The sequence below is a fragment of the Nerophis ophidion genome, linkage group LG06 (assembly GCF_033978795.1).
Source record: "Nerophis ophidion isolate RoL-2023_Sa linkage group LG06, RoL_Noph_v1.0, whole genome shotgun sequence".
Taxonomy (NCBI): Eukaryota; Metazoa; Chordata; class Actinopteri; order Syngnathiformes; family Syngnathidae; genus Nerophis; species Nerophis ophidion.
In genome coordinates this window covers 69,215,633-69,228,048 of record NC_084616.1, presented here as the reverse complement: position 1 = coordinate 69,228,048, position 12,416 = coordinate 69,215,633, and the positions used below count along the sequence as shown (strand labels likewise).

Below are 12,416 nucleotides of genomic sequence, written 5' to 3'. Positions count from 1 at the left end.
TGCCTGTTCCAAGTTTTCGAATTCCGTTTGCCAAGTCTGAGATACAATAAATGTTGTATTATTTACAGTATACGTTCTTATTTTGTCATGTAATCAAAGCAGACATTTTGTTAAATGACCAAAGTAGTCACCATGAACAATATTTAAAACTCTTGTGGGCAATCGGAACGCATACAAGATAATTTCAATACATTATTGGCAAAATGTTGTACAGTTGTTTATCATATAAAAAATGTTGAGTGGTAGTAATAATTATAATTCTTTTGGTATATGCTGACGCAATCCAAACTTTTGTACTTTAACTGTGTTATAAACACACAATGTGTAAATGTATTGAACAATGTTAAATGTAATAGTTTCCTAAATTCACTGTATGATTTTATCCAACAAAATATTGTGCTGCGATCCATAATTGGTGGTCTTTAGTCTTAAAATTGTTTTCATTGTTTGGCCACATATAAAGTCAGAGACAAACCTATTTATATAGGTTTTGTCCTATATACTTTAATGACTCACCATTTTATAACTACACTTACAATATAACTACATTAATAAAGCTTTATATTTTAATATTGAAGCTCTATCAAATAAATATACAATGCATCCAGAATTAGAATGTGTATCTATCGTAAAATATGTTTTTTTTTTTTTTATGTGAGTATGAGTGTTGTTGATTTCCATGTCTGGAAAACTGTGCGTGAGCTCTATGCTTGGTCGAAAGAGTGCTCGGAAATACGCAACCTTTTCTGCATTAAATTGTTCTACAAACACCTCGGTTTGTGCACATTTCACCCCATTTCATACAACTTTTTTGTGCGCAGCAGTTAGTTACAACATTTGGGATTAGCTCGCACATCTTGTGGGAAGTGTTTTCTGAGGAATGGAAGAGGAGATTCATACTTGCCTACCTTGAGAATTCCGATTTCGGGAGGTGGGGTTGGGGGGCGGAGACGTGGTTTGGGGGCGTGGTTGGGGCGGGGGGCATGGTTAAGAGGAGAGTATATTTACAGCCAATTCACCAACTCAAGTATTTCATATATATATATATATATATATATATATATATATATATATATATATATATATAAATAATTGAATTTCAGACGGCACCTATCAAATACACAGTAATAAAAACACAGTTGTTCTACTAACTGTACTGTGCTTGCTGGTTACTAAAAAAACAACAGCAACACTTACCTTTCACTATTTGAGTAACGTCACTTCTGAGTTTCCACAAGATGGCGCCCGTATGTGCTTTGCCCTGCCGTCTCTCGCTGTCAGCTCTGTTTGTTTTTGTGTTGTTTGCGTCTATTTTCGTCTGTCAGCTCACTGCTTGTGTATGACCGCCAAACACTGTTGGATCTTTGTCCCTTTCCCACTGATATGATCAACTTCGACGTTGGTTTTTCGACGTCCCAGTCAGCTTTTTCACCTGGCTGGATTCCTGCCTTTCTTTCCTGCCTCGTGGCTCCTCTCCCCCGCCACCTGCGGGCTGTGTGTCGGGCCCCACCTGGATTAGCTGTGCCCTTGGACGTGCTGGCCCCCACCAGGTTGGATCTTGTGAACGCAAGATTTTTGACAAACAAAACGTTTATCCTGAAGGATTTCTTCACTTTACGCGGACTTGTCTTTCTCTGTGTGACGGAAACATGGCCAAGAGCCGGTGAGTCCGCCCCTCTTAATGAACTTCTGCCTCCGAAGTGTTCCTACTTTAATTCTCCGCGGTCGTCCAGTCGAAAAGGAGGAGGATTAGCAGTCGTTTTTAAAAATGACTTCAAATGCCGTCAGATCCGCCTGCAATCCTCCCTTTCAAGCTTCGAACTGAGCATGTTTGAGCTGGAGGGGGCGTGGCCTCCAGCTCCAGCTAAATTTCGGTAGAAAATGTATTCCGGGAGGTTTTCGGGAGAGGCGCTGAATTTCAGGAGGGTTGGCAAGTATGAGGAGATTACAGCTGCCATATTTTCCTCTCAATTTCTGTAGGTTTAATGGTCATGAGCATTGGAAGGCAATGAACTGCAAATTGAGACGGACTCTGAGTAGAAGCTGCCATGGGGCATGGTGTACTGTAGATCAAATTTCAAATAGTAAATTTGATCTACCGGCTGTAACCTTTTAATGCTCAGTAATGCTGAGGTCAGTGTCCTGCTATCAGGACTGAATCACAGCCGAGAGTGCTTACTGGAAGTAATGGCTGCTAATATTATTACCTCACTGCGCTTAACGGCTGCGTCAGCCCTCCCTGCAAACGAAGGGGAAAAAGTGTCTGTTTCAACAGCATGCGTGGCGAATAAAGGTGTCCAATGCAGACATAAAGAGCAAGCAGACAAGTACTCAATAAAACCAGAGCCTGGGGAAGAAGAGCAGGAGTTAGTATTATCTTTCTACCCCCTCATCTGTCATTATTAGAGCTAAGCTGTCACTGCCTCCCTGTATCAGTCCCAGACTTCTGCTTTTAAGGTTTATGGCTGTTAAGTCAGCTTTATTTTTATTTTTTTTACTAATAACTTGTTTGTGGTAAAATGGTAAATGTGTTTGAGCACATCAATGCACTTAGACAAGGTCTGCCGTCAGTGTGTGAATGGGTCAATGTGACGGATACTTTAAATCGCCTTGGGTATTATTCCAGGTATAGTAAAGCGCTATCCAAATACAGACCATTTACCTTGTTTTTGCAGCGATGGCACAACAACAAGAGGAAGGTCATTATCTTACTGTAAGAATACTTACACATGGCCACCAGGGGACTGGGAATCAAACCCACATCTTATAGTTTGGGAGACGACCACTCCACCACCTGTGGTATGCTGTTTTTGATTCACCACAGCAGGGGTATACAAACTTTTTCCACAGAGGGCCGCACACGGAAAAATTTAAACATGCGGGGACGATTTTGATATTTTTCATTTTCAAATCATAGCAAAATAAATTGATTTTTTTTTTTTAATTCTTCGGGCTCCTGGGGAGCATAGAGGGTCTCACTCACTAAAATGTTAAGAATAAGTCAAATTATTATTATTTTTTTATTCAATACTTACAGTAAATCTGTATATCATCTTGAGGTTGATATAAAGTATAACAAATAAGGTTTTATGCCTTTTCTGTTAAAAACATCTTTGTTTTTTATAGTAAAAATGAAATATGCAGTATTTAGATAGATAGATAGATAGATAGTACTTTATTGATTCCTTCATGAGAGTTCCTTTATTTAGCAATAAAGCCCTCAAAGATCAATAATGCAGGACACTAGAGATGCGCGGATAGGCAATTATATCATCCGCAACCGCATCACCAACGTCGTCGTTCACCCGAAACATTTTTTTTATCAGAACCGCAACCGCCCCCCACCCGCCCGTTGAAATACATCAGAGGCTGGCCACCTTTACCACTCAAAGAGCTATATAAACCTGTTTCACAGAGTAAAGAAGATAATAGGAGCTGCTAACGTTCTCGCGAATATCCAAAGATGTTCATCCTGATGACAAGAATATGGGCGTGCTATGAAGCAATTGCCTTTGACACCTTCAACAACATGTACAAACCGATTGATAGACCGGCAACATGTTGTGTGCAGCTTCCGCGATCACACGTACAAGATTGAAAGGCATACTGGGTGATACAGAGTACACTAATGGTTGTGATATAAACAATTTTAACACTCTTAGTAATATGTGCCACGCTGTGAAGCCACACCAAACAAAAATGACAAACACATTTCGGGAGAACATCCTCACAGTAACACAACATAAACGCAACACAACAAACACCCAGAATCCTTTGCATCCGTGACAAATCCTGAATATATTTTACACCCACACGCCCCCAACCTTGCCCACCTGAACCGACGCACGGGGTCTGTGGGGGGTGGCGGGGTTTGCTGCTAGCGGGGTGTATAAAATATGTCCTGACGTCACGGACTGTCAGGACATATTTGCGGCTAAAAGTTGTCGTATTCTGGACATCTGTGTTGCTGAATCTTTTGCAATTTGTTCAATTAATAATGGAGAAGTCAAAGTAGAAAGATGGAGGTGGGAAGCTTTAGCCTTTAGCCACACAAACACACGGTGATTCCTTGTTTAAAATTCCCAGAGGTGAAGCTTTACTATGGATCAGAGCGGTCAAGCCAACATGGTTCCCGACCACTTGTCAACCGGCAGGTTTCAGTGAGAAAATTGTGGTAAAAAATCGCCTCTTACCGGAGGTTAGCTGAGCTTGCGCCGTCCGTGCAGCTGCCGTCGACTTCCCTCAGACACCCGTGGACACACCCCTCCGACTATCAGGTACTATTTAATCTCATTAAAACACTAGCAACACAAGAGAAAGATAAGGGATTTCCCAGAATTATCCTAGTAAATGTGTCTAAAAACATCTGAATCCGTCCCAATGCAATCGCCTTTTTTTTTTTTTTTAAACTTTATTTATTTATTTTTATTTTTTTGTAGTCCTTCGCTATCAATATCATCATCCACAAATCTTTCATCTTCACTCAAATTAATGGGGAAATTGTCGTCTTCTCGGTCCGAATAGCTCTTTTTGTTGGAGGCTCCCATTAAAAACAATGTGAGGACGTGAGGAGCCCTCACACGGGTGATGTCATCGTCTGCGACTTCTGGTAAAGGCAAGACTTTTCTATTAGCAGACCAAAAGTTGCGAACTTTATCGTCGATGTTCTCTACTAAATCCTCTCAGCAAAAATATGGCAATATCGCGAAATGATCAAGTATGACACATAGAATGGACCTGCTATCCCCGTTTAAATAAGAAAATCTCATTTCAGTAGGCCTTGAATCAGTGCAGCATTGTGCATCCTTCAGAATCTGACATTTGTTTTGGATTCAAAACACACAAAGAGCCATTCTACTTTGTGACCCACATGGTAGTGTGCAAGCCAGGGATGTCCAAAGTGCTCCCTGGGGGACATTTGTGGGTCTCAGTTTGTTTTGTAGCGGCCCATGGCAAATTGTAAAAATACATTCAAACAAGAAGACGATATAACTAAGTACACTTGGCCAACGATAGAGATTGTAATTCTTTTGTCCTATCGCGATAAAACACGTTGGGACACGTTCCACAAATTTGGGAGCGAGAAATCTGCAACAAATTATTTTCGTATTATAATGTAAGTGTCTGTGTTGGCCCTGCGATGAGGTGGCGACTTGTCCAGAGTGTACCTCGCCTCTACCCCAATGGGAGCGATTTCATCCTCCAAAGACATGCACAAGTTGATTAGCAACACTAAACAAAATGTCCTAGTGTGTGAATGTGAGTGTGAATGTTGTCTATCTGTGTCCAGGGTGTACTTGCCTTCCACTCGGGTGCAGCTGGGATAGTTAGGCTCTAGCCACCCCCGCAACCCAGAGAGGGATAAGCGGTAGAAGATGGATGGATGAATGGATAGATGGATGATTGTTTTGAAGTTAGGACACATTGGAAGTCAACCAGCGACATTAAATGTATTGAATGTAGGTTCCAGAATTACAGTGAGGCAAAAAAGTATTTAGTCAGCCACCGATTGTGCAAGTTCTCCCACTTAAAATGATGACAGAGGTCTGTAATTTTCATCATAGGTACACTTCAACTGTGAGAGACAGAATGTGAAAAAAAAATCCAGAAACTCCCATTGTAGGAATTTTAAAGAATTTATTTGTAAATTATGGTGGAAAATAAGTATTTGGTCAACCATTCAAAACTCTCACTGGTGGAAGGAGGTTTTGGCTCAAAATCTCACGATACATGGCCGCATTTTATTCTTTCCTTAACACGGATCAATCGTCCTGTCCCCTTAGCAGAAAAACAGCCCCAAAGCATGATGTTTCCACCCCCATGCTTCACAGTAGGTATGGTGTTCTTGGGATGCAACTCAGTATTCTTCTTCCTCCAAACACGACGAGTTGAGTTTATACCAAAAAGTTGTATTGTGGTTTCATCTGACCACATGACATTCTCCCAATCCTCTGCTGTATCATCCATGTATCCATTTTGGTATAAACTCAACTAGTTGTATTTGGAGGAAGAAAAATTAAGATTTAAATTTGATTCTACATATTTTCTAGATTTGCCAGAATATTTTTTTTGAAATTTTAATCATAAGTTTGAAGAAATATTTCACAAATATTCTTTGTCGAAAAAACAGAAGCTAAAATGAAGAATGAAATTAAAATGTATTTATTATTCTCACAATAATAATAATAATAAAAAAAATACTTGAACATTGATTTAAATTGTCAGGAAAGAAGAGGAAGGATTTTAAAAGGCAAAAAGGTATATGTGTTTTAAAATCCTAAAATCATTTTTAAGGTTGTATTTTTTCTCTAAAATTGTCTCTTAAAGTTATAAGAAGCAAAGTAAAAAAAAAAAAAAAATATTTAAATAAGTGAAGACCAAGTCTTTAAAATATTTTCTTGGATTTTCAAATTCTATTTGAGTTTTGTCTCTCTAAGAATTAAAAATGTCGAGCAAAGCGAGACCAGCTTGCTAGTAAATAAATAAAATGTAAAAAAATAGAGGCAGCTCACTGGTAAGTGCTGCTATTTGAGCTATTTTTAGAACAGGCCAGCGGGCGACTCATCTGGTCCTTACGGGCTACCTGGTGCCCGCGAGCACCGCGTTGGTGACCCCTTAGCTAAAGTCTTTAATTTTTTTTCTCTTCTCTTCTCTCTATCATGTCTGCATTCTTGTGTTCATCCCTTCCGTGTGGTGCGTTCTTCACCTGTCTTGCCGTCCTCTACCACCTGCCTTTTGCTGTCTTGCCCCCGTCCAACTGTGTCTTCTGTCTGGCTCTCAGATCACAGTGAGCGTGGCTCAGGGCCGAGTGCAGACTCCCTCCCCTCAGCCTCGCTATAAAAGCTACGCCTACACCCAGGCGGCCTATGTCCAGTCGCCTGAGCAAAAGAGGAGACGCTTTACTGAGCAGGTCTGTGTGCCACACCATGCTAACACCCCACGCTACACCTCCATGTCCATCTGTTTGTGCTGCTGTGTCCAAATGTCCATCAGCAAAGTCTCTGTCCAAGTCCTCGTTTGTGCTATGATCCTAATTCATGGTGTTTTCATAAAACAAATATGAACAAATAACTTAAATATACTTGTTTACTTTATATATACTTATTCTATATAGTTCTGTGGTTCTTAACCTTGTTGGAGGCACCGAACCCCAACAGTTCCATATGCACACTCACCCAACCCTTCTTTAGTGAAAAATAAAATGTTTATGTTTTTGGTAACACTTTAGTATAGGGCATGGGTGTCAAACTCTGGCCCGCGGGCCAAATTTGGCCCGTCGTGTAATTTTATTTGGCCCTTGAGGCAATATCAACTTAACATTAGAGCTGGCCTGCCGATATACAGCGACGGTGCTGCTGTAACACCGCATTCACCGCTAATACTCTTACTTGCCAACCCTCCCAATTTTCCCGGGAAACTCCCAAAGTTCAGTGCCCCTCCCAAAAATCAACCATTCTCCCGAATTTCTACTAAATTCCACCCGGACAACAATATTGGGGGCGTGCCTTTAAGGCACTCCCTTTAGCGTCCCCTACAACCTGTCATCAAGTGAAGTGAATTATATTTATTGAATTGAATTGAATTATATTTATATAGCGCTTTTCTCAAGTGACTCAAAGCGCTTTACATAGTGACACCCAATATCTAAGTTACATTTAAACCAGTGTGGGTGGCACTGGGAGCAGGTGGGTAAAGTGTCTTGCCCGAGGACACAACGACAGTAACTAGGATGACACAAGCGGGAATCGAACCTGCAACCCTCAAGTTGCTGGCACGGCCACTCTCCCAACCGAGCTATGCCGCCCTAAGTGACTCAAAGCGCTTTTACATAGTGAAACCCAATATCTAAGTTGCATTCAAACCAGTGTGGGTGGCACTGGGAGCAGGTGGGTAAAGTGTCTCGCCCAAGGACACAACCTGGAACCCTCAAGTTGCTGGCACGGCCACTCTACCAACCGAGCTATACCGCCCCAAGAAGAAGACGTTGGTTCTCCGGAATATACATTAAATAAGTCTAGCTTCCTGGTCCTATTTTTCTGCAAATTAAGCTCCTAAAACACTTAACTTGAATATCTCTGTCGTATCACAGCCAAACTGGGTGATTAATCTGTGTTCACGTCTGCTTTTCCTCTGTACAAACAGCGTGCCGAATCCAGTCACATTAATATTTGCGGCTTTTACACAAACACAAGTGAATGCAAGGCATACTTGGTCAACAGCCATACAGGTCACACTGAGGGTGGCCGTATAAAAACAACTTTAACACTTTTGCAAATATGCGCCACACTGTGCACCCACACCAAACAAGAATGACAAACACATTTCGGGAGAACAAATTGTATTTGATATACCATTGATGATTTTTTTTTTGTTTTTTGAAAGTTGATTTTGCACTATTAAGTTGTGTGTTATAGAAAATTAGTGTAGCAAACTGGGCAGTAATTAACTTTTTATCCATGCACATTCTCTTGCTACTTAAAGGCTTCAATGTTTGATTCATTTATTATTATTATTTTGTTTTCAAATGTATTATTAGCCTGTGGAAATGTTTTTTTTGATGTTTACCTCAGAAGGCTGCAAACAGAAAAAAGGCATTCCATTTTTATTAAAGTTTTATTTGATATGTGAAGTGTGAAGTGAATTATATTTATATAGTGCTTTTCTCAAGTGACTCAAAGCGCTTTACATAGTGACACCCAATATCTAAGTTACATTTAAACCAGTGTGGGTGGCACTGGGAGCAGGTGGGTAAAGTGTCTTGCCCGAGGACGCAACGACAGTAACTAGGATGACACAAGCGGGAATCGAACCTGCAACCCTCAAGTTGCTGGCATGGCCACTCTCCCAACCGAGCTATGCCGCCCCAAGTGACTCAAAGCGCTTTTACATAGTGGAACCCAATATCTAAGTTACATTTAAACCAGTGTGGGTGGCACTGGGAGCAGGTGGGTAAAGTGTCTCGCCCAAGGACACAACCTGGAACCCTCAAGTTGCTGGCACGGCCACTCTACCAACCGAGCTATACCGCCCCAAGAAGAAGACGTTGGTTCTCCGGAATATACATTAAATAAGTCTAGCTGCCTGGTCCTTAGCTTTCTGCAAATTAGGCTCCTAAAACACTTAACTTGAATATCTCTGTCGTATCACAGCCAAACTGGGTGATTAATCTGTGTTCACGTCTGCTTTTCCTCTGTACAAACAGCGTGCCGAATCCAGTCACATTAATATTTTCGGCTTTTACACACACACAAGTGAATGCAAAGCATACTTGGTCAACAGCCATACAGGTCACACTGAGGGTGGCCGTATAAAAACAACTTTAACACTGTTACAAATATGCGCCACACTGTGCACCCACACCAAACAAAAATGACAAACACATTTCGGGAGAACAAATTGTGTTTAATATACCATTGATGATTTTTTTGTTTGTTTTTTGAAAGTTGATTTTGCACTATTAAGTTATGTGTTATAGCAAATTAGCAGTAATTAACGTTTTATCCATGCACATTCTCTTAAAGGCTTCAGTGTTTGATCCATTTATTATTATTATTTTGTTTTCAAATGTATTATTAGCCTGTGGAAAAAAAATGTTGATGTTTACCTCAGAAGGCTGCAAACAGAAAAAAGGCATTCCATTTTTATTAAAGTTTTATTTCATATGCCATTGATATTTTTTTATTATTATTATTTGAAACTGGATTTTGCATGTCACTATAAAGTTATATTAGCCTTGCTTGTTCAATATTCAATGCAAAACTCATTTGCGTCCCTATTAAAGGTTAATTTGTTCAACTTTGGCCCGCGGCTTTGTTCAGTTTAAAATTTTGGCCCACTCTGTATTTGAGTTTGACACCCCTGATATAGGGGAACATATTCTAAGTAACAAAGACTTAATTTTGATTTATTTGGACACTAGGGGAACATATTGTAAGTAATAGACTATGTTAGTTATTTGGTTGGGTTAGGGTCAGGGTTAGAGGGTTAGGGTTATAATAAGGCCTAGCCGAGTAAGGCATTAATAAGTACTTAAAGACTAGTTAAGAACCAATATGTTACAAATTTGCATGTTAATAAACAACTAATTAATGGTGAATATGTTCCCCATACTAAAGTGTTACCATACTTTTTTTTACTGGTGCACAAAATCAACCGTGCATGAACATCACCTTGTTCAAACAATAAAAATAAGACAGTGCATAAAATCACAACAAATTACACCGAACCCCTGAGGCCGACTCACCGAACCCCTAGGGTTCGATCGTACCCTGATTAAGAACCACTGATATAATGACTTTATTTATACCTTTATTGTTCCATCTCTTCCATTAGAAAGAACTACCTGCAAAACAAAGCTTTAACAGGAAAGCAGCAAAAATAAGAATAATAAAAGGATGAATACTACACACTATATAGTAGGGGTGTGGGAACAAATCTATTCGAATACGTTGTGCGATCCGGAATCGATTGTCTTTTTTTTTTTTTAAATCTATTTTTTTTTTTTTTTTTATCAATCCAACAAACCACTACACAGCAATTCCATAACAATTGGATCCAATTCCAAAACCAAACCTGACCCAGAAACACTCAGAACTGCAATAAACAGGGCAATTGAGAGGAGACACAGAACAAACCAAAAGTAGTGAAACAAAAATGAATATTATCAACAACAGTATCAATATTAGTTAAATTTTCAGCATAGCAGTGATTAAAAATCCCTCATTGACATTATCATTAGACATTTATAAAAAAAAAAAAAAACAATAGTGTCACAGTGGCTTACACTTGCATCGCATCTCATAAGCTTGACAACACACTGTGTCCAATGTTTTCAATAAGATAAAATAAGTCATATTTTTGGTTCGTTTAATAGTTAAAACAAATTTACATTATTGCAATCAATTGATAAAACATTGTCCTTTACAATTATAAAAGCTTTTTTTTTTTAAAAATGTACTACTCTGCAAGCATGTCAGCAGACTGGGGTAGATCCTGCTGAAATCCTATGTATTGATTGAATACAGAATCGTTTTGAATCGGAAAAATATAGTTTTTGAATCGAGAATCGCGTTGAATCGAAAAAATCTATATATTATCGAATCGTGACCCCAAGAATCGATATTGAAACTAATCGTGGGACACCCAAATATTCGCAACCCTTCTAGATAGTGTGTATTATATTGTTTCACCAACCAAATTCCGCAAAAATTTTAATGGCTTAGACCTGGGGTGTCAAACTCATTTTAGCTCAGGGGCCGCATGGAGGATCTGTGCACACACGGGCCGAACTATTAAAATCATGGCATTAAAAGTAAAATATAATCCTACTTTGGCCAAAAATAGAACAAATTCGTTCTGAAAATATTACAATAAAAATATAGAAAAAAATACCGGCAGCGATAAAGTTTAGATCCATGAGGGAAAGAAGAAAGTGAATGAATGTTTAGAACTGAATACATGTGTTTTCTTTTGTATTGTTTTTTTAATAACTTAAGTAACGTTTATGACAACCTTTTTCCATAACACAATATAGAATGTGAGATATAACAGGATAATGCATACATGTTTCATTTGTTTTCACAATGGTTACAAAAAAGTGGTACCCCAAAAATGTACTGTGAGACCCCATTTTGAAAATTCCTAGCACCAACACCAATGGAGTATTGATGCACGGAAAACAGCAACAGGCAGCTGTGGCCTGCGGGCCGGTTCTAATACTAATCAAATATCATTACAGGGGCCATAGATTATTCATTCCTTGATTTTGACACATAGGGCTTAGACCAACGATGTGGCTAATGTTGGTTGGTCTTTCTCCGCTTTTTGAATATTTTGTTCCTATGTTTATGATATATTTTACTGTCTAACTTAACTTCACTTTCCTTTTCTTTGACGCACTGCCATCAGAAGATTGTACCTTAGGCTCTACATTATTTTTTTTAGTCAGAATCGCTTAGCGTTGACATGGTATTTCTGAGGGGATTACAATTTCATTTAATTATCTGTTTCCCTTTCTTCCTTACCTTGTGAACCCTGACACCCTCTGTCATCACCCGGCTTCGCTCTCCAGTTCCTGAGTCCCAGTCAAGAGGAGCTGCAGCGAGGCCTCAGTCCTCTACTTCCCGGCTCCACCACCCTGGAGGGTTATCAAATGGCCCTGGAGGAAGTATGTCATAATGGCATTTGTTGTTAATTTAATGTGTGATGTACAAGTTCCATGACTTTAAACCAGGGGTGCCCACACTTTTTCTGCAGGCGAGCTACTTTTCAATTGACCAACTCGAGGGGATCTACCTCATTTATATATATCATTTATATTTATTTATTTATGAAAGAGACATTTTTGTAAATAAGTTAAATGTGTTTAATGATAATACAAGCATGTGTAACACATATAGATGTCTTTCTTTCACGAA

General features: G+C 39.3%; 1 protein-coding gene across 3 annotated transcripts in view; it reads left to right on the top strand.

The window, feature by feature from the left end:
* The window catches only part of dmd (dystrophin), a 518,793-nt gene that overhangs the window by 144,566 nt on the left and 361,811 nt on the right, over window positions 1–12,416 (top strand). For all 3 annotated transcript variants that reach the window (XM_061904726.1, XM_061904725.1, XM_061904723.1), the window contains exons 10-11: window positions 6,782–6,910; window positions 12,071–12,166. In XM_061904726.1, the coding sequence (XP_061760710.1) occupies window positions 6,782–6,910; window positions 12,071–12,166 (225 nt within the window). The remainder of the gene's footprint in view (window positions 1–6,781; window positions 6,911–12,070; window positions 12,167–12,416) is intronic.